Below are 23,240 nucleotides of genomic sequence, written 5' to 3'. Positions count from 1 at the left end.
AAATATAGATCTAGATCTGCACTGTACTTTTAAAGCCGTATCATGAACGGTTGTGTCTCCCCTGCAAGAATCATGGGAACTGTAAGGGTACTGAGAGGACATCCCGTTACCCACATAAAGAGATTGTCCTGAACCCCTGGCCTACCTAGCAGCAAGCCCGTATTGTCAAGTCCCACATGCCAAGGGGACTTGATAGAGTCCAGCCTGAAGCACAGTCCTGCAGACATCTTGCAGAGTCCAAGCTGAGATCTATTAACATGGGTAGCTGAACAGACACAGCACCTCAACTCTGCTTCCCTTTTATACTTTGCCTGCTGATTGCAGCACCTGGGCTTGATGTGACAGGTGACCCTCACCTGTTCCAAGCCTATTCCAGCTGATGAATCACACCCCTTCTCCTAGAGCTAGGGATGTCCTACCATACCCTCCAACATTTCTCCATTGAAAATAGGGACATCCTATACCAGCGGTCGGGACGCGGGTGGCGCTGTGGGTTAAACCACAGAGCCTAGGACTTGCTGACGGGGTGAGCTTCCGTTGCTCGGTCCCTGCTCCTGCCAACCTAGCAGTTCGAAAGCACAGCAAAGTGCAAGTAGATAAATAGGTACCACTCTGGCAGGAAGGTAAACGGCGTTTCCATGCGCTGCTCTGGTTCGCCAGAAGCGGCTTGGTCATGGTGGCCACATGACCCGGAAGCTGTACGCCGGCTCCCTCGGCCAATAAAGTGAGATGAGCGCCGCAACCTAATGGTCCCTTTACCCTTTAGCTTTATATCAGGGGTCAGCAACCTTTTTCAGCCATGGGCCGGTCCACCGCCCCTCAGACCATGTGGTGAGCTGGACTATATTGGGAGGGGGGGGAATGAATGAATTCCTATGCCCCACAAATAACCCAGAGATGCATTTAAATAAAAGCACACATTCTACTCAAGTAAAAACACGCTGATTCCTGGACCATCCGCGTGCGGGATTGAGAAGGCGGTTGGGCCACATCCGGCCCCCGGGCCATAGGTTGCCTACCCCGTCCTATACCCTCCAACATTTCTCCAATGAAGATAGGGGGGTCCTAAGGAAAAGCAGGACATTTCAGGGTCAAATCAGAAACCAGTTAGACTTCTGTAAATCTGGCACAATCCCTGGGAAATAAGGACACTTGGAGGGTCTGAACAAGCTCCAGGGAAGATGGAAGCTTTTTGGAAAAAGTCCATTCTAGTGTTTCTTAACCTGTGGGTTCCCAGATGTTGTTTGACTACAACTCCCATCATTCCTAGCCAGCATGACCAGTGGTCAGGGATGATGGGAGTTGTAGTCCAACAACATCTGGGGACCCGCGGGTTGAGAACCGCTGCCTGGAGCTGCGGTGACAGATATGCCTCGGGTGCCCCTATTGCTGGCATCTATTTGATCTATATTGCTTATGATCATAAGAAGCACCCTGCTATCTAACCTAGCATTTGGTTCCCACAGGAAACTTGAGAGCAGAAACTCAGCTGCAATTCAGAGACATACTGCTTCCAACAGTGAACACAAGCCATAGTCATCATGGCTAGAAGCCACTGAGATCCTCCATGAATTTGTCTAATCCTCTTTTAAACCAGGGACAGGGAACCCATGGTCTCCACATGGCACTGAACTACAACTCCCGTTATCCCAGACCATTGCCCAAGCAGGCTCGGGCTGATGGATGCTGGAGTTCAACCACAGGCTCTCTGCCCCTGTTTTAAAGCTATCTATGTTGGTGGTCACCACAACTTCTTGTGTGAGTGAATACCATCGTTTAACCATGGAATTATTGGAGCAGTGTGTAATCGCTTGCAAAAAATTGTACGTCTTGCTATGAAGGCAAGGCACCATGGAGCAAGATGTACAGTGGTAACTCGGGTTACATACGCTTCAGGTTACATACGCTTCAGGTTACAGACTCCGCTAACCCAGAAATAGTACCTTGGGTTAAGAACTTTGCTTCAGGATGAGAACAGAAATCGCGTAGCAGCAGTGGGAGTCCCCAGTAGCTAAAGTGGTCTTCAGGTTAAGAACAGTTTCAGGTTAAGAACGGACCTCCGGAACGAATTAAGTACGTAACCAGAGGTACCACTGTATCTCCAAAATTCCTTGGTGGCACATACCACCCAGCATCACAAAGGACAGACATGGCCTCTGGCCTACAAAAGGTTTGTTGTTGTTGTTTAGTCGTGTCCGACTCTTCGTGAGCCCATGGACCAGAGCACGCCAGGCACTCCTGTCTTCCATTGCCTCCCGCAGTTTGGTCAAACACATGCTGGTAGCTTTGAGAACACTATCCAACCATCTCGTCCTCTGTCGTCCCCTTCTCCTTGAGCCCCCAATCTTTCCCAACATCAGGGTCTTTTCCAGGGAGTCTTCTCATGAGGTGGCCAAAGTCTTGGAGCCTCAGCTTCAGGATCTGTCCTTCCAGTGAGCACTCAGGGCTGATTTCCTTCAGAATGGATAGGTTTGATCTTCTTGCAGTCCATGGGACTCTCAAGAGTCTCCTCCAGTACCAGAATTCAAAAGCATCTATTCTTCGGCGATCAGCTTTCTTTATGGTCCAGCTCTCACTTCCATACATCACTACTGGGAAAACCATAGCTTTAACTATACGGACACCACACTAAATGCTGCTAGCCTTTGCAGTGCCACAAGACTCCTAGAATCATGGTATTGTAAAGTAGGAAGTGACCGCAAGGCATGGCTGTCAACCTTCCCTTTTTTGCAGGAAATTCCCTTATTCCAGCGCCCTTTCCCGCTGCTATCCCAAATTGTTAGATATCCCGTAGACTGTCCCCGGGACAGGGGAGACTGCTGATCCCTTATTTTCGAGGCTGCTGATCCCTTATTTTCAAATCTGAAAGTTGACAGCTATGCCCCAAGGGTCATCTAGCCCAACCCTGTTTGGGCCTGCAATAGAGTAACACTGTTAGCCCTCTAGCAGCACTGGATTTAGGGTGGTGCAGGTTGTTCCCCTGTACAGGACACTGCCCCAAGGGGACACCAAATAATAAGAAAGAAAGAAAGAAAGAAAGAAAGAAAGAAAGAAAGAAAGAAAGAAAGAAAGAAAGAATTATTGTGAAAATAAGAAGCATTATTGGGGGAGGGGCTGCCAAATTTCATACTGGCTCAGGACACCATATTACCAAAGTCCGCCCTTTCCTCTGTAGATTCTTCCTACAGTTTGGACCCATGCAACAAAAAGCTGCATTTTAGCATTAACTGCGCACCCGCAGGCTTTTCTGTTAGAGCAGACATGTTCAATGAGCTGTGTGTTACTGAGCAAGATGGATGCCATCATTAGAAAGAACTGAGATCCCACCCATATGGTTGCCTATGCAAGGGGCGTATTGCTCTAAGAATAGCTAAAACATATGGTGCTCCGGATGTTGCTAGACTACAAGCCCCATTCTTCTCAACCATTGGCCATGCTGGCTGGAGCTGATGGGATTTGGAGTCCAACAACATCTGGAGGGCTACAAGTTCCCCCCATCTCGGCCTAAAATTACATTGGAGTAGATTGCTAAAGACAGCATTAGGAGATACTGGAGCTCCAGGGGTCCCCATAAGCCACTAGACCAGGCACCCCCAACCTTCGGCCCTCCAGATATTTTGGACTACAATTCCCATCATCCCTGACCACTGGTCCTGTTAGCTAGGGATCATGGGAGTTGTAGGCCAAAACATCTGGAGCGCCGCAAGTTGGGGATGCCCTGCACTAGACACCATTGCAGCTCAAGTGTTTCCGGTGTGTTATGTCAAACCCTGATAACACCAAGGTTGAAGGTTTGAACCCTGTATGGGACAGCTGGATATTTCCGCATTGCAGGGGGTTGGACTAGATGATCCTCAGGGTCCCTTCCAACTCTACAATTCTATGATTCCTTCTTTTCCTCGGCTGCATCATCGGATGGTACAGCAGAAGGTCGCCCTGTTTGTCTCAGTCCTATGTTAGTAAAGTTCTTGCAAAAGTTGTAGTGCCCTCTAGTGTCCGGAAATGGAAAGCTGGTTTCTCCCTGCCTCTTCCTGCAAACCTCCTTTCCCTGCTCCAAACTGAAATAAATGACAGAGGGAAGAGTTGGAAGAGACCACAAGGGCCATCGAGTCCAACCCCCTGCCAAGCAGGAAACAAGCAGGTGGAGGGTGTGTTCATACTTAGCAACATCAGCTTTCCATACACAGACACAGACAGTAGCTCCTGCAGCCAATCGGAAGCCATGCTGGACATCTGGCTTCCGAAAACCGTTCAGAAACCGAAACACTCACTTCCGGGTTACGATTGTCCGGGAGCCGATTTGTTCAGGAGCCAAGGCGTTTGAGATACAAGGTACGACTGTATATATACTCAGGGGACAAGGTGGAAAGGCAGGTGATCTTTCCCATACCCTCTGTTATGTACTGAGTTGAATAGGATCCAAAATGCAGGAGTCAGAGTGGTCCTAGAACAATAGAATCCAAAATGCAGCAGTCTGATTGGTCCTAGAACAATAGGATTCAGAATGCAGCAGTCTGATTGGTCCTAGAACAATGCAGCAGTATGATTGGTCCGCAGGAGCCACCCAATCCAGCTCCAGGTGGAAGTGAATCCACAACCTGATTGGCCTACAGGGGAATCCCGGAATTAGCCAATCACAAGCAGCCCATTGTGTAAATAATGTATATAAAGCAGATATTGTGGGGGAACTTCCATTCCTCCTTACCACTATGAGCTGAATCAAGAACATGAAATCCACTCTCGACTCGGAGTATATTTCACCCTCCAACATTTCTCTCATGATTTTATTATTTATACCCTGCCCATCTGACCGGCTTGCCCCCGACACTCTGGACAGCTTCCAACATATATGAAAACATGTTTTAATAAAACATTAAACATTAAAAAAACCTTCCCTATAAAGGGCTGCCTTCAGATGTCTTCTAAAAGTTGTTACTTATCTCCTTGGCTCGTATAACTCCATACCCTCCAACATTTCTCCGATGAAAATAGGGATGTCCTAAGGAAAAGGCAGGATATTCTGGGATCAACTCAGAAACCAGGACAGCTTCTGTAAATCCGGGACTGTCCATGGAAAATAGGGCTACTTGGGAGGGTCTGATATTCTGAGGATGCAGGACACTAGAAAGCCAGGGTTGAGAGCACAAAAATCACTCCTGAATTGCATCATCTAGTCCCAGGAACAACAGTGTAGAGGAGATTTCTTCTGAGGACATGGAAAGTTAATTTCCCTCACCACAAAGGGATCACAGCCCACATGTACAATTGTAGGATTACAGTGGTACCTCGGGTTACATATGCTTCAGGTTACATACGCTTCAGGTTACAGACTCCGCTAACCCAGAAATAGTACCTCAGGTTAAGAACTTTGCTTCTGGATGAGAACAGAAATCGTGCTCCGGCAGCACGGCAGCAGCGGGAGGCCCCGTTAGCTAAAGTGGTGCTTCAGGTTAAGAACAGTTTCAGGTTAAGAACGGACCTCCAGAACAAATTAATTATGTAACCAGAGGTACCACTGTACACGGCAGGACTTCTGCATGCAGCTTGAAGAGATACCTCAGTCTAGCCATCATGCTGTACCAGAATTATTCTGTTTAAGGATATTTAAGAAGCTGCCTCCTATTGATGAGGACCATGGATCCATCTAGCTCAGGGATGGGGAATCTGTGGCCCTATGGTTTAGAGCTAATCTGACCAAACTCTCACCAGTTTCCATAAGAAATGCCTTTCTTGAGCTGTGTTTCCAAGTTATGCCCACTGCAGTCTTGGATGTCCAATACAACAAGGTCCCTTATGCAGACAGACTGTATCTTGTGGTCAACCTCAGGTGGAAGATATAACTCATTACACTGGGCAACAATTTTTTACTTTTTGAATGTTGTCTAGATTTCTACAACTGATTTAGGGTATTTTTGCACTGCTGAATCAGGAAATGGCATCCATTTCTCTCCATCAGGTCAGGTTTTCTGTAAACTGAATGGTGGGCATTGATAAAGGTAAGTACACGTAAATTGCATGTTGCTTCACCATTTTTCGAACTTCAGGGCTTGAACTTCTGTTTCTTGGAACTCCTGGAATGCTCAGCAGCACGGAGGTCTCTCTTCAGAGTCCAACAGTAGTCAGCCATCATGACTGCGTCCCAGCGACCCTGATACCTGGTCTCCATCTCTTTCATGTCCTGATGGAATCTCTCCCCCTGCTCGTCACTCATTGAACCCAGGTTCTCAGGAAACTGGTCCATATGTGAAAATAGGTAGTGCATCTTGACGCTCATGTTGCAACCCAGGTTTCTGAAAGCAGTCAGCATGTTGTTGACAAGTTCTGCGTAGTTTCTGGCCTTATTGTTGCCAAGAAAGTTCTTCACTACCAGAACAAATGCCTTCCATGCTTCCAGTTCCACTTCGTTCATTGAGTTTCCGAACTCTGGATCTCTGATGAGCTGACGGATCTGAGGACCGTCAAAGATGCCAGCTTTCAACTTCTCCATGGTCAATCCTGGAAAAGCCTGGCACAAGTAAATGAAGCAGTCACCATCCTTGTCCAGAGCCTTGGTGAACTGCTTGATTAAGCCGAGCTTGATGTGCAGCGGTGGGAAGAGTATTCTGTCTCTGTCCACCAGAGGGTCGTTGATGACGTTCCTTTCTTTGCAAGGCACCAATTCTCCCGCACAGGCCAGTCCTTCTTCGTGTAATGCTGAGCACGGTCCCTACTATCCCACATGCACAGAAAACATGGGTACAGCCAGACTGTTGTTCCAACAAAAAGTTCACCATCTTCAGGTCAACACAAATAAACCACTTATGCTGATCATAACCAATTTTCTCCAGCACATACTTCACCGCTTCATAGTTCTTCAGTGTACTCGAGTGAGCCAGGGGTATAGAGGCAAACTGGTTGCCGTTGTGTAGCAGAACACATTTCAGTGATCACTTGCTGCTGTCAATGAACAGTCTCCAATCTTTGGGTTCGTACTGTGGTACTCCAAGCTTGAGCAGAAGCTACGCAATATCTGCACAGTACACCAAGTCCTTCTCTTTCGAGAAAAAACGGAGGTACTCTTGATGCCTGTTGTGAGCACTGTCAGAGAGGAGGTTTTTTTCCTTCAATCTGGATGTCAACAGTTTGGCAGAGTCCTTTGACAAGCTGAGGTCGCAAACTAGATCATTCAACTCCTTTTGGGAAAATGGATGTGGAGCATCATCTTCAAGAACCACTTCTTCTTCATGTCCTTCAACACTGGAGGCATCTTCGTCACTAATGTCAGGAAGTTCTCCGAAGATAGGCACTGGAATTTCATCACAATGAGCTACAGGACGACGTGCTGATTGAAGATCAGGATACTTCGTGGGGCGGCTGCCCCATTAACTTAGCTTTGATCCCCCAACTTTATGCTTTGCTGGACCAATTTATGGAAGATTTCGAGGTTTTATAACTTCAAACTGATCCCTTTTCGACATAATCACCCAGAACTATCGGACCTGAATACTTCTTGACATTAAAATAATCATTTCCAATCAAAACAATTATTTGACAAGGCATTTTACCCCCACCAACTTCTTCTAAAATGCTCCAAAGAAGCGTACATGTGAACAAAAACGTAAAAAAGACATGTAGCCATAGCTCAAAAACTTGACCTGATTGAGCAAAACCAATGTGATTTTTGGATTCAGCGCATCAGATTCATCCTAAATCAGCTGAAAAAACGCAGACAACAAATTTGTTGTTGACCAGTGTTATCTGTTAGCCTGCCCTTTATATAGAAACCCAAGAGATGGGTTTCTGAAACCTTTGTGCACATAAGCAAGCAGGTATACCCCATCAGGAATGGTTCAGTTTCTTTTGAGTAATAATAGCTTCAAAATACACAAAGTGGCCCTCTATGCACTGGCTGCAAAAAAATAAAATAAAATCAGGAACGAGTTAGATCAGCGTTTCCCAAACTTGGGTCTTCAGCTGTTCTTGGACTACAGTTCCCATCATCCCTGACCACTGGTCCTGCTAGCTAGGGATGATGGGAGTTGCAGTCCAAAAACAGCTGGAAACTCTAGTTTGGGAAACCTTGGGTTCGATGAAATTGCTATAAATTGTTGTGGTGATTCGGAGGTTTAATCTGAAATCAAGCTAGTTTTAAGCTTGTTCGTGTCTCTCCTCTCTCACACACACATTATGGATATATATTCTGTATTATTAATGTTATGTACTGAGGTTCTCACCCTGGGCCAGCAGGGGGAATACTGTAGATAGTTTTCACTCAGGTCCACATATGCAAATAAGGAATTGAAAGTGACGTTCAGTGATTGGATAGTTACAGAAAGTTGTTACTGTTGTGTTTTAGTGGAGCTCTGTTATAAGCTGGCTGAACCCTTCAGTTCAGTTCAGTTCTGTTCTGGGCTGTGAATAAACAAGAGCTGTTTGAAGAATCGCTGTTCACCCACAACTTAACAATTAATATCATTGCTACAAGTTTGTCATGGCCTTTGGCTAGAATAATAAACTTCTTTAAAAAACAACAACCCTGAAAATTTGTTTTGCCATCCTTACCCTAGGTGTCTTCCCCTTGTGCCATGATTATTACTTTTAGATGTCAAGGATAGATTTTAGACTTCCTAAACAAATTTCCCATGATGCCAATGAAAACTTTTTAAAAACACACCCAAAAAGTGCCATGAGCAGAAAGTGGTGAGGGGAGGCGCCATTGGCAGAATCTGTCCCATGGCCTGGAGGGTCCTCACTCCTGGTTTGGGAGATCAGTATTCGAATCATACCAAACTTCAGTTTACTGTGAATATGTTTTCATTGTTCCCCAAATAAACAAACCTGTTTTTTTGTTAATGCTGAGTAATCGTCAGTGAAACCCGTGCTTAAAGGGGTTTGAACGATTACCCCCCCCCCAATACCTACACCTACGCCCATGCTGTTAGCACTGCAAGACTGCGGCAAATTAAAATGGATCTGATTTTTAAACACTCGTTTAGCCTGGTTACTTCACCTGCTCTCACGCTATTCGTGATTGGCATATTATTTTAAGGCTTTTTTAAACTGAACGCGCAAGGCGTCTTCGGGGTATTTGCAGTGGAAAAGGCAGAATCAAAAAGCTTTTCAATCAAACAAACAAGCAAAGCGAGAGGCACCTATTTTTACCGCAAAGATTTCCGAGCGCTGGAACGGGAAGCCTGCTCAGCGCCCAAAGCCATTGTGACAGGCCCCTAACAAGGGAGAATCCATTAAACTGCACGCACCAGGCAGGGGTGAAAAATGCTCGTCACATTAGAGTCCACTTTTATTGGGGCAGGAAGCGCCGGGGTGGGGGGCAGACTTCAGCTGGGGTATAAACATGATTTACATGTTCCAGGTGCATGTGTCCAGGCCAAGTTCCAGGTTGCAGCTCCAACTCCCTCATTAAAGAGCTGAGAATACCTCCCTCGCTAAGCTATCTATATTTAGCTTCCCTTGTGAATGCCGGACACATTCCCAGCCTCTCTCAGCCCTAGCTAATCTTCCTCCTGGGAGCTTGCAGTCAAAACAGCTCTTTTGTTTACTGCCCTACATTGACTCGTCATCTTCGATCCCAATGACATTGCAGGCAGACGCAACATGGCAGCCAGGTTATGATGTCACTGACAGAGGATTATGTCCTCACCAGGAGTGGGAACCAGTGGAAAACGAGAAGAGAAGATTCCATTGCCCCTGCACATAAAAACTTGGCAGCGTTGCCAAGAGACTGCATAGCTCTCCTGGTGGGACACTGGAAATGCCTGGAAGTGCAAATTGTGGGATATTGGGGAGCCATAGGCCCCTTCAGACATCTTGTTTATTCAGCAACTATCCTCATTTGCTGGCGCAAATTTTAGGAGGTGGTTAGATTATATCCAGTCTTTGTTGAGCATTCATTCCAATTTTCCAATTTGTTTATGACGCAGTGATATGACAACGCAGTGAAATTATCCGGCATGCACCCGGATATGCTTGTGGGGTGTTTATGAGCATTCCCATTAATCATTCATCCATCCCGTTCTTTTTGGTGCATTTTGCCATCATTTTCCAAACTGCAAAAAGTTATATATATATATATATATATATATATATATATATATACACACACACACACACACACACATATATGTGTGTGTGTGTGTGTATATACACACACACACACACACACACATATATATATATATGTGTGTGTATATATATATATGTATATATGTATATATATATATATATATCTATGGACTTTTTGCAGTTTTATATACAGTGGTACCTCGGGTTACATACGCTTCAGGTTACATACGCTTCAGGTTACAGACTCAACCCAGACAGCTAACCCAGAAATATTACCTCGGGTTAAGAACTTTGCTTCAGGATGAGACCAGAAATCGTGCTCTGGCGGCACGGCAGCAGCAGGAGGCTCCATTAGCTAAAGTGGTGCTTCAGGTTAAGAACAGTTTCAGGTTAAGAACGGACCTCCGGAACAAATTAAGTATTTAACCCGAGGTACCACTGTATATGGGACGCAGGTGGCGCTGTGGGTTAAAGCCTCAGCGCCTAGGGCTTGCCGATCGAAAGGTCGGCGGTTCGAATCCCTGCGGCGGGGTGCGCTCCCGCTGCTCGGTCCCAGCGCCTGCCAACCTAGCAGTTCGAAAGCACCTCCGGGTGCAAGTAGATAAATAGGGACCGCTTACCAGCGGGAAGGTAAACGGCGTTTCCGTGTGCGGCTCTGGCTTGCCAGAGCAGCGATGTCACGCTGGCCACGTGACCCGGAAGTGTCTCCGGACAGTGCTGGCCCCTGGCCTCTTGAGTGAGATGGGCGCACAACCCCAGAGTCTGTCAAGACTGGCCCGTACGGGCAGGGGTACCTTTACCTTTACCTTTTACCACTGTATATAAAAAGTGGATTTGTTACAGTAGGGTGACAGGGCTCATTAATGCATTTTAACTGAGCAAACCTACAGTTCTGCTATGCGTTTATGTGCCTCTAGCAAAATAGTGACAAGTCTGAAGGCCTCCTCTAGCTGCTCCTGCTTCCAGAGAATTTACTATCTCTCCCTCTTGCCAGCCCCACTTTGGTCAAAACTGCTCCCAATCAATAGCAATGCTTGTTTAGGGCCTGCAGGGACTGATAAGGTTTAAATCTGAATTGGCTACCACTGTCAGCAGTGGGAACAATGTTTTGTGTCTGATGTACAACATGCTGCTGCAAAAGATGTTTCTGTGCTTTTAATAGCAACCCAGAACAAGAGGGAATTTCAGGAAGTAAAAAATTCTCACCTGTGAGGCAGTGTGATATGAAAAGCTGCTGAATCCCAGCACTTCTCTGTTCTACGCAACTCATAAAGGTACCCCAGGACGAGAGTAATCAGACCTCAGCAAAGCTGTCAACCTCCCCCTTTTTTTGTGGGAAATTCCCTTATTCCAGCGCCGTTTCCTGCTGCTTCCCGCTGCTATCCCGGATTGTTAGATATCCCGCAGACTGTCCCCGGGACAGGTGAGGCTGCTGATCCCTTATTTTCAAATCTGAAAGTTGACAGCTATGGACCTCAAGATCTACAAGTGTTATAATCAAGTGCAAAGAAAACAACAACAAAACAGTAAGAATTAAAGAACAGGTCTGCCTCTGAGCACATTCTGTGCTTAGGAATTTGTTTCCTGTCCCAGGCTTGACCTGGGCTCAAAGTCCTTTAACACCAGATCCACTCCAGGTTAGCGGCAGAAGCAGCTGGCATTGCAGGACAGTGCCACAGAGCTAACCTATCCTAATGCTAGCTTGGCAGATCCTTAACAGGGTGGGGCAGTGGCAAGGTGGGGGCACTGTACTGGCACGAGTACTGGGCTGGCACTATACTCATGCAGCCCTGAACTTGCTGGTGCCCTGCCTCACCCCTGAACCATCCCGGTACGTGGCAGCAATGCTGGGTTCTGGGAGACAGCTCTAGGGCACGGCCCCAGTGTGCCAGTCGCGCCTGCTTAACTGCTTTCTTTTCAGCAGCCTGATGTAGGTGGGGAAAGTCATTTAGTTGTTGCTCCTGTGAACTATACTTGGAGTCCAGAGTGGATTTCATGCTCTTTATTCAGCTCATAGTGGTGAGGAGGAATGGAAGTTTCCCCGGAATGTCTGCTTTATATACATTATTTACACAATGGGCCCCACATGGTTGGCTAATTCTGTGATTCACCTGTAGGACAATCAGGTTGCGGGTTCACTTCCACCTGGAGCTGGATTGGGTGGCTCCTGTGGACCAATCGGACTGCTGCATTCTGGACCCTATTGTTCTAGGGCCAATCGGACTGCTGCATTCTGGACCCTATTGTTCTAGGACCAATCAAACTGCTGCCTTTTGGATCCTATTCAACTCAGTACATAACATCCTGTGAAACAAATGGGAGTCAAGCCCCCTTTTGTGGATCTTCAAATCTGCCAGAAGACCTGCCAGAAGATCTAGGAGACCTGCCCTCTGGATTAAATGTATACCACAGACTACTGGCCAAATTCCAGTAGACAAGCTGTAGCACTTCCTTGTTGCTGGGGTTATTGCAAGTAGGGAAAGCCAAGGTGGTGTCCTCCAGATGTTATTGGACTCCAACTCCCATCAGCCCCAGGGAGCATGGGCATCGGTCAGGGATGATGGGAGTTGTAGTCCCGCAACATCAGAAGGGCACCACTTTGGCTACTCCTGTTGTAAAGAATGTCAGTCTAGGTGGCTCTTCCTCTTCCTCTGATCTGGCAAGTCATTTCCTATGTTCCTAAGCCAAAGTGCTCAAGATCACTTAACAGAGAGTGCACATCCTTCTTTTGTCAATGCAAAATACATTAGTGGGCCGAGTGGTGGAATTCTATTTAAAACTAAAGCGGGTCATGCAAGACCGGGAGTCAGTCTGCCCATCCCTGCTTTATTGCCTCTGGTCATCCCCGAGCCTAGTCAGAAGAGACAAGCTCCCTGGAGCTGGCCCAGGGCTGGCTCCTTTCTCAATGGGATGCTTTCAGAAAGACCCGAACCTTGGCTTCCCTCACTGCTTAGGATGAGGTAGAGCCAGGGCTCGCTGGCCCACGTCCCAACCTCCCAGTGCTATTTACAGGCTGCAAAGTTTGGGATTCTTCAGCTGCTCTGGCCCAGCCCATGGATTGGCTGCGGTCCCTCCCACATGCTGTGGGCGAAATGAAGCAAGTTAGATGGATGGCAGGTGGGCTGGTGCTGGAGGCACAATTCCCGGGCTTCTTCAAAAACCGCTTCGATCAGGACAGCTAGAGAGCTGCCTTTAGCCTCCCAAAATGGCAATCTCTCCTGTGAAGCAGGAGGCGATGTTTGCCTGTTCCCCCTCCCATTTATAAATTGCTAAAACAAAAGGTAGTTGGATTCCAGGGTACTTGGAAGTAGTCCCTATGGATGGGCCAATTGGTCAATTTGGGTCTCTCTCAGTTTCTCATTTTTCTAAGCTTAAACTCAGGTCTCCACATTTCAGCAGCAACTTGTGATTATTACACTGGTACAGTTTTCGAGTATAATAATAATAAATAATAATAATAATTTATTATTTATACCCCGCCCATCTGGCTGGGCCTCCCCAGCCACTCTGGGCGGCTTCCAAAGAATCTTAAAATACTATGATACATCAAACATTAAAAGCATCCCTGAACAGGGCTGCCTTCAGATGTCTTCTAAAAGTCTGGTAGTTGTTGTTCTCTTTGACATCTGGTGGGAGGGCATTCCACAAGGAGGGCGCCACTACCGAAAAGGCCCTCTGCCTGGTTCCCTGTAACTTGGCTTCTCGCAGTGAGGGAACCGCCAGAAGGCCCTTGGTGCTGGACCTCAGTGTCCGGGTAGAACGATGGGGGTGGAGACGCTCCTTCAGGTATACTGGACCGAGGCCGTTTAGGGCTTTAAAGGTCAGCACCAACACTTTGAATTGTGCTCGGAAACGTACTGGGAGCCAATGTAGGTTTTTCAAGACCGGTGTTATATGGTCTCGGTGGCCGCTCCCTGTCACCAGTCTGGCTGCTGCGTTCTGGATTAGTTGTAGTTTCCGGGTCACCTTCAAAGGTAGCCCCACGTAGAGTGCATTGCAGTAATCCAAGCGGGAGATAACCAGAGCATGCACCACTCTGGCGAGGCAGTCCACAGGCAGATAGGGTCTCAGCCTGCGTACCAGATGGAGCTGGTACACAGCTGCCCTGGACACGGATTTAACCTGTGCCTCCATGGACAGCTGTGAGTCCAAAATGACTCCCAGGCTGCGCACCTGGTCCTTCAGGGGCACGGTTACCCCATTCAGGACCAGGGAGTCCTCCACACCTGCCCGCCTCCTGTCCCCCAGAAACAGTACTTCTGTCTTGTCAGGATTCAATCTCAATCTGTTAGCCGCCATCCATCCTCCAACCGCCTCCAGACACTCACACAGGACCTTCACCGCCTTCACTGGTTCTGATTTGAAAGAGAGGTAGAGCTGGGTATCATCCGCATACTGATGAACACCCAGCCCAAACCCCCTGATGATCTCTCCCAGCGGCTGCATGTAAATGTTGAAAAGCATGGGGGAGAGGACAGAACCCTGAGGCACCCCACAAGTGAGAGCCCAGGGGTCTGAACACTCATCCCCCACCACCACTTTCTGAACACGGCCCAGGAGGAAGGAGCGGAACCACTGTAGGACAGTGCCCCCAGCTCCCAGCCCCTCAAGACGGTCCAGAAGGATGTTATGGTCGATGGTATCAAACGCCGCTGAGAGATCCAGCAGAACTAGGAAACAGCTCTCACCTTTGTCCCTAGCCCGCCGGAGATCATCAACCAGTGCGACCAAGGCAGTTTCAGTCCCATGATGAGGCCTGAATCCCGACTGGAAGGGATCCAAATGGTCCGCTTCTTCCAGGCGTGCCTGGAGTTGTTCAGCAACCACTCGCTCAATCACCTTGCCCAAGAATGGAAGATTTGAGACTGGGCGATAGCTGGCCATCGTGGCCGCATCTAAAGATGGTTTTTTAAGAAGTGGTTTGATAACCGCCTCTTTCAGCGGGTCTGGGAAGGCTCCCTCACGGAGGGAAGCATTCACCACCCCACGAAGCCCATCGCCCAGTCCTTCCCGGCTAGCTTTTATAAGCCAGGATGGGCAAGGATCAAGGAGACAGGTGGTTGGTTTCACTCGTCCAAGCAGCCTGTCCACATCCTCGGAGGTAACAGATTGGAATTGATCCCATGCAATTTGACTAGACAGGACTCTAGCACTCTCCCGCCCCGGCCCTGCTCCCACGGTGGCGTCTACCTCTTCCCGAATCTGAGCGACTTTATCTGCAAAAAACTTTGCAAAATCATTGCAGGAGATCATGTGGCCCGTACTGGGCCCTGATGTAGCAGGTGGTTCCGCTAAATTGCGGACCACCTGAAAAAGTCTCCTGCTGCTGTTTTCTGCAGATGCAATAGAGGCGGTGAAGAAAGTCTTCTTCGCCGTCGCTACCGCCACTTGGTAGGCTCGACATTGAGCTCTAACCTGTGTCCGGTCAGCTTCAGAATGAGTTATCCGCCACCGGCGCTCTAGCCGTCTCAACGATTGTTTCATTGCCCTCAGATCCGTGGAAAACCACGGGGCTCTCCGGGCTCCATGCAATCGGAGAGGGCGCTTCGGAGCCAAACAGTCAATAGCCCTGGTTAACTCCACATTCCAGCGGGCCACCAGGGAATCAGCTGAAAGGCCATCAACATGGGATAAAGCATCCCCTACCACTCTCTGGAAACCAATTGGATCCATTAAGTGGCGGGGGCGGACCATCCGAATCGGTCATCCATTCCGGATGACCGTTCGAGTTCTGAAATGTTCAAAAACTGAAAACTCAATACAGAAAACTCAATACGGAAGCCACGTGGCATGTTTGACTTCTGAGGCATGTTTGAAAACTGAAGCAACAGAGACGTTTGAAAACCGAGATCACTGTATTTTTAACTTTTCATGAAACTTCATCGGTGTCTTAATGTGAATTTCTCATACAATCCACATTTCCAGAGCTGTTGCAAAGATTATAGAGACTGCGTCTACAAGCACAGCAGAACGAAATGGAAGGGTGGACTGTGCCACTTCAGGGTGCAAGTGGCAGGAATCAAAATTTTGAATGCTTCCCTACACAAAAAGAAATAGACTCTGTGTAAGCAGAAAACTAACACTTGAAGAGGTACATTAGAACCTTTCTTTCGAATGCATTCGGTTTTAAGCTAGCCTGACACGTTAGTTTTCTACTTGCGAGGAGTTTTTACATGGCACATTTAAAAAGATCATGCACCAACACATACCGCACACAGTCTTGAGTGGTACAGTTCGCTTTACTAGCTCATTCTGCTGCAACTATATACCTAATAGGCCAAAGATCAGGTAGGTGAGATGCCTGGGACACTAGAACGGCGGTGTAAGCAGTGTATTAAAAGAGGGTTAGCTGTGCCGCAGGCATCATGTGGTTATCACTTTTGTTTAATTAAACAGAGGAGATGCGCTTCCCATTGTTAAAGAACAGCAGCACATTGTTCTATAGCTAAAGAGAAAAGTGACACATGAAATTGGTAGGAGATTACTGTAGACCAGGAGTGGAGAACCAAGATGTTGCTGGATCATAACTCCCATCATCCCAGACCAATGACCATGCTGACTCAGGCTGATGGTAGCTGCAATCTAACAACTTCTGAAAGACCACAAGTTCCCATCTCTGGTGTAAAGGAAGTTTTAGCCTTGCGTGGATTCCCCATACCCTATTTTTAAAAGGCTACAATGATCACTCCTATGACTGCTTTTAAATGTTATCAGAACACAAGTATGATTGTGACACGAGAGCCAGTGATGACACTGGCACTAGCCAATAGGGGCCTTTTCAAGGCTGTAATGTGTAATACAATGTAACCCAGCAACCAGGAACCAACAGGACAAACCAGGAGGCAAGGTCAGAAATTAGGTCAGAACCGGAGAACAAGCCAGGGTTGAAGACCAGGAGCACGCTAGAGCTCAAGAAGCCCTTGTTGCTCAAGCAAAACTCAACTGGCACAGAAAGCCTCTCTCATAACACTAGAACTCGTGGACATCCAATGCAGCTGAACGCTGGGAGATTCAGGAGAGAAGATTTTAAAAAGTACAAGCAGTGAACATTTTGCACGTGTTTGATTGGAAGGGTGGCAAACTGAATGAAGCCAGAGAGAGAGACATCTGTCAGGAGCTGGAGTCAGGCGTAAGTACCGTATTTTTTGCCCTATAGGATGCACTTTTCCCCCTCCAAAAATGAAGGGGAAATGTGTGTGCGTCCTATGGGGTGAATCCAGGCTTCAGGAGAGCCGCAGCACCAGCCCCACAAGGTCGGGGGAAAGCGGGGAGGCGGAACGCCGCCATCCCGCTGTCTCCCGATGTGGTTTGGAGGCTGATGGTGGGGAGACGCGTGCTTCTCCCTGCCGCCAGCCCCGCAAGCTCCGGGGACAGCGGGGAGGCGCAGCGCGTCTTCCCGCTGTCCCGGGACCTGGTCTGCAGGCGGGCGGCGGGGAGAAGAGTGCTTCTCTCTGCTGCCGGCCCCACAAGTGCCTGGGGGGAAAAAAAAATTTCTTTATTTCCCCCCCAAAAAAACTTGGTGCGTCCTATGGGCCGGTGCGTCCTATGGGGCAAAAAATACGGTAACAATAAAACACCCAGAGTCAGTTAACAGCACAGGCTAGTGATCCCAGCAACTCTTCCCAGCAGGTCTTGCCCCAATGAGGCAGCTGAATGAGGCACTGAAGGTCCCTGCCTTCCCACGTCTGCCTGTCCCCTCCTCTCCAGGGTTTCCCCCAAGTATCCACAAACTGTGCCTGCCCTGAACACAAACCATCTCTGCTCTGCTCTGTGTATTCTAGGAGACCGGGGAGTGGGGAGCTGGTCGCAGCAGGAGTGGGAGACTTCTTCAGCAGGCTGCCTGGTCTCTGCCTGTTGGCCCTCCTCCTCTCCAGTCTCTGCTTCTGCCTCTGATTTTGGACTGCTCTCTGCTCCAGAGTCTTCCTGCTCACTAAACCCTGTTACCTCTTCAGTTGCCGACACTTCCTTCCCCCAGTCTGCTCCCTCTTCTCCCTCTGACCACTCATTGTCACCCCACCACCGCTCCCTGAGCTCTGAGTCTTCTTCTCTTGGGGGGTTCCCCAACTGCTGCCTCCCACCGCTCCTCTGCATCCAGCCAGTCCCTGACAAGACAGCAGTGTGGATCCTGCTGCTCGCTGGCAAGAATCAGCCTTTGGAAAAGAGGCTGCTCATGCTATTTCCTCCATGGGGAACTGACACTGTTTGAGAGACTAGCGTTGTCTGCCAGGGTGACTCCCTGCTGCTAAGCTTGCAAGCTTGTAAATGAACAGATAGTACCCAAAACGCTAAGTCTCAATATACCCTCCTCTCCGGGGCGGGAAACCCACTGCAAAAGGTTTTTCCTGGAATGGCCTTTGAATGCGCTCTGCACATGGTCAGAGGCATTCTCCTCTTCATCTCAATCTGTTCCAGGCCAGCCTGAGCCCTGGAGAAGCCTTGCTTAGCACGGTGGCCGTGCATCGCACCCGCCTTCAACAGGCAAACATACTGTAAACATTTCTTTCCCTGTCATTGCCAGCAACAAAGAGAACGTCTCCTGCTGTCAGGCAAATAGTGAGTGCAAGGCTTTCTCTCATTCTGACTTCAAAGGCGGTGTTTCAAGCATGGAGGAATTCCAGCCATGCTGAACAGGAGACCCACACAGTCCTTGTGGGAGAGTGTGGGAGAACTCAAGAGTGCACCCCCGGGAAGAATGGCAGATGAAGGTGATGGACTACATGGAACTGGCGGAAATGACTGGCAGAATCCGAGACCAGGGAGAAGAGTCGGTGGAGGAAGATTGGAAGAAATTTAAAGACTATCTACAGAAACATTGTAAAATTAATGAATGTTAGAAGGATGTTGGAATGAAGTTATGTGGTTTTAGCAGAAATGTTATAAGGGTTTAGGAAAAAATAGACTGTTAATTGGTGAAAGGAGGGAAAGTAAAGTTACATTATATTAAGATAAATTACAGAACAAAAAGTGGAAAAGATGGAAAGGATTTGCTGAAATAGTTAACTGAACTAGAATACAAAAAAGGGAGGTGTGAGGTGGTCAAGGAAACAAGCAAATGAAAGACAAGTTATGGGAAGATTAGCTGTGGTTTTCTTCTTCTTCTTCTTCTTCTTTCTTATTGTGATGCGTTGTTTTGTTCTTGTTTGATATGGTGTTTTTACTTTTACTTTTTGTAACCTTTAAAATTTTAATAAATATTATTTATTAAAAAAGAGAGAGAACTCAAGAGTGCAGTTCATAGTTCCAAGTCATCTTTCTCAAACAGCAATCGTCCCCTTACATTAGCGCCAGCGGTCAAACTCTCTCCACCTCAGGACCCTCTGTACTAGGACTGGGCGATATTTGGTTTTCAACAACACGATATAACATCAGCTAAACATTGTGATATACAGTGGAACCTCAGTTTCTGAATGTAATCCGTTCCAGAAGACCATTCGACTTCCAAAACGTTCGAAAACTGAACACTGAAAGCGGAAGCCTCAATACAATATAGGAAACTCAAAACAGAAGCCGTGTAGCACGTTCGGCTTCCGGAAATCATTTGAAAACCAGAGTAGTTACTTCCGGGTTTTTGGGATTAAGGAACCAAAACATACGACAACGGAGGTGTTCAACAACCGAGGTTCCACTATACCAATATATCATGGTGCCTGAAATAAAGATGGAGCTATGTAGCTGGCAGTTTTTCCCACACTGTGATTTTTGCACAGCACACACACACACACCATGATTTGCAATATATTGCCAGGTCAAAAATTATGAAACCGATATCACGATATGGACTTCAAACTGGTTTTGGACGAAATATTCATATATCTCCCAACCACGCTCTGTACTTCAGTGGAGACGAAACCATCACACAATTCTCTCTCTCTCTCTACACTCATTGGCCCCAATTTCAGGGAAAAGTAGACTCAGCTAGGAGGACTTAAAGTGAGACACAGAGGATTAGGGATGCCTTGGTGTGTGTCCCGTACTCTAACCACTACACCACACTGACTCTCTTGTGATCTGGAAACCAACTGCAACAATCTGAAAAGCGCTACCAGCTAGACAACTCTTCCTGGGATGAGAGAGGCCCAAATACTCCTGCCTGGAACTCCTGGGGAGCCGTGTTTAGGAGGACACCCAGATGCCAATTAACAATTGAGGGGGTACATGAGGACCGAAGCAATTAATGTCACATGCCGTTAGGCCTGCCGTATCACTTGCAGCTATAAATACCAATAGAAAAGGGACAGGCTTTTGCTCAGTGGCAGAGGATCTGCTTCACATGCAAATGCTCCCAGATATATAATCCCCAGCGTCTCCTGATATGGCTACGAAAACCCCTGCATCTCAATGCCTGGAAAGCCATTACAAGTCAGCACAGATCGCTCTTCCCCAACTTGGGCCCTTCAAGATGCTTTAGACTACAACCCCCCATCAGCTCCTGCCAGCACAGGGCCAGAGTTAAGTACCAGGTGAACCAATGCAGGGATGGGGTCAAGGGTCAGCACAGTCATCTGGGCTTGCTGCAGGGAGGAAGATATAGGGAGGAAGGGGAGTCAGTGTTGGATCTGCAGGGTCCGGCAACTTCCCATAATGTTAAAACCAGTGCCCCTCTGTTCCTAGTGGTCCAACTCTGTATAAGGCAGTTTCATACAGTCCTCTGGAAACCTGCCAACCAAACCTGTACTTAAAATAAGACTTTTATTCAAGTTGGCTTGCAGAGTATGCTCAATACTTTCCGGCAGGGACAGCTCACCTCTGGCTCTCCAGATGTGGTTGGACTTCGGACCCCATCATTGTCCCTGACAACTGGGCCATGCTGGTGGGAGATGGAATCCAAAAAGATCTGGAGGGCCACGGGTTGTCCGCTCCTGCCTTAGGAGATTTCCTAAGCGATCCAGCAATCATAAAAACACCAGCAGGAGGAATGCTATTGTATCCCTTACCTGTGCCCAACATGTGGATGAAATCCAGAGAGCGGGGCTCTAAGAACCGGTCACATGAAGATGCAGATCCAGGAAAGGTCAGAGGTCACCAGCGGAGGAAAGCTCAAGCAGATGCAGATGCCACAAGAGAGACAGGAGCCAAAAACCCCAGCGGAAGTCCTGCAGGGTCTGTCACCATCAGAGCTGGTCAGAAGGAGCCACTAGGAGGAGATCCATCATGCAAAGCGACCTCACATGGCAACCCACCATGGGAGATGTCTCAGGAGGTGGGTTACAAGGAGAAGGAGCCGTGCGGAGGGGAGGCTGATCCCACCGGGGTGCGTCCCAGTTTGCTTGCCAAAGCCACCACGGCATGACACAATGGGGCCGCTCTGTCTCACTGCATCTCTCATCAAAGGCAGAGCGAGAAGGCAAAGACGACAGCAAAGAGAGGACTTGAAAGGAAGCGCGGAGACGTCAGGGCTTCACCAGTCCCTTTTGCAGAGGGAGGCAGAGGCAGGCGGGAGGCAGGCAGACCCCCGGAGCCCAAAGGAGGCCTGGACGGGGCATGGGGACCGGTGTCTCCCTTGCTCAGCTTAGCCACAAGCTCTCCCTTTGGCCGTGCAAGCAGCTGACGCGGGCGCTGGGAATTCCTCTCCTTGCTGAGCCAACAAGTTCTGGGAGCTGGTCCCGAGAGGAGGCAGGGCAGTTTGCACAGCTGGGAAGTGGTGTTGGCTTTCACCCGCCGGGAGAGGTGGAAGCGAGCCGCAGTGGGGGCCTTTCTAAAAACCAGCAGAGGGGCAGCAGGTTTTATCCAGTGCAGAACCAACACTGGGAAGCCTTGAACTTACACACACACCAATCACAGTCCCCAAAAAAGGACCGCAGTCTCTTGGGGTTGCCACCTTCTCTGCCTGCCCTCGCTCCTATGACCTGAGTTGTGGGCTTCCCTCCCCAATTATCTTCCTGTCCAGGGAAGCTTTATCAGATCAAGTATCTCTCTTCTTTCACTGTCCAGGTGTCATACTGAAATTGAAGGGAGCCTGCCACAGTTGGAGGCAGCGATGCTTCTGAACGCCAGTTGCTGGAAACCACAAGAGGAGAAACTGCTCTTGAGCTGTAGACTTAGGCCGGCCATTGGCTTGATCCTGCAGGCTCTTCTTATGTTCTTAAGGCACAAGAAGGCAGATCCACTTGAAGGAAACAACTCTCATGTTCTCTCCCATAACCTCTGCGTCTTCCAGTTAAGTTGACTGGCCAGTCTGCTTAGGACAGAGGAAAGGGAGGGTGTTTTCATAAAATGCATAGTTGGCATATGTAATTCATTGCTAAGATAGGATGATGCCCACTAACTAGAAGATAAGTAGCTTACAGATGCACTTCTTACATGAAAAAAGGGGGGAACCATGTTTATTTCACTCCATTAATTTAGGCCACAATCCTGTACACACTTACCTGCGAGTAAGTCCCACTGATCTCTAAATATCATCTGTTGGTTAGAGTGCACTGCTGATCATGCCAAGGTCAATGCCCATATAAGACAGCTTTATACTCCTGCATTGCAAGGGGGTTGGACTAAATGATCCTCAGTAAAGATAAAGGTAAATGGACCCCTGACTGTTAAGTCCAGTTGCGGACAACTCTGGGGTTGCAGTGCTCATCTCATTTTACTGGCTGAGGGAGCTGACGTTTGTCCGCAGACAGTTTTTCCAGGTCATGTGGCCACCACGACTAAGCCGCTTCTGGCAAACAAGAACAGCGCACGGAAATGCTGTTTGCCTTCCCTCCGGAGTGGTACCTATTTATCTACTTTCACTTTGACGTGCTTTCAAACTGCTAGGTTGGCAGTAGTAGGGACTGAGCAATGGGAGCTCATCCCGTCACGGGGATTTGAACCGCCGACCTTCTGATCGGCAAGCCCTAGGCTCTGTTGTTTAGACCACAGAGCAACCCATGTCCCTTTAGATAATCCTCAGGGTCCCTTCCAACTCTACAGTTCTACAATTCTGTGGCAAACAATAAGGAGGGACTGCTATCTTCATGACCTGCTTGCAGACTTCCCAGAAGCAGCTGGCTAACCACTACAGAATAAAGAAAGATGGGTGGATTGGATGACCCTGCAGTGCCCCTTCTTATGCTGTAATAACCTTTAAAGGAGACATCATGTGCCTGTATACAGCTTTGACGGTTGATGGCCAGAAAGTTAAAATGTAGCATGGGAAGAATGGCAGATGAAGTTGATGGACTATATGGAACTGGCGGAAA

The 23,240-nt window shown here is 48.1% G+C and overlaps 1 protein-coding gene across 1 annotated transcript in view; it reads right to left on the bottom strand.

Moving 5' to 3' along the window:
• Positions 1 to 21,024, bottom strand: part of ZNF385A (zinc finger protein 385A) — a 207,413-nt gene extending 186,389 nt beyond the window's left edge. Inside the window, exon 1 of the mRNA XM_079966765.1 lies at positions 20,997 to 21,024. Coding sequence (XP_079822891.1) covers positions 20,997 to 21,009 — 13 coding nt within the window. The 5' untranslated portion in view covers positions 21,010 to 21,024. The remainder of the gene's footprint in view (positions 1 to 20,996) is intronic.
• Between the last annotated feature and the right edge of the window lie 2,216 nt (positions 21,025 to 23,240).

This window comes from Podarcis cretensis, assembly GCF_951804945.1.
Source record: "Podarcis cretensis genome assembly, chromosome: 2".
In the NCBI taxonomy this organism is placed as follows: Eukaryota; Metazoa; Chordata; class Lepidosauria; order Squamata; family Lacertidae; genus Podarcis; species Podarcis cretensis.
The sequence above is the reverse complement of the archived record's forward strand: the minus strand, read 5'-3'. Positions and strand labels throughout refer to the sequence as shown.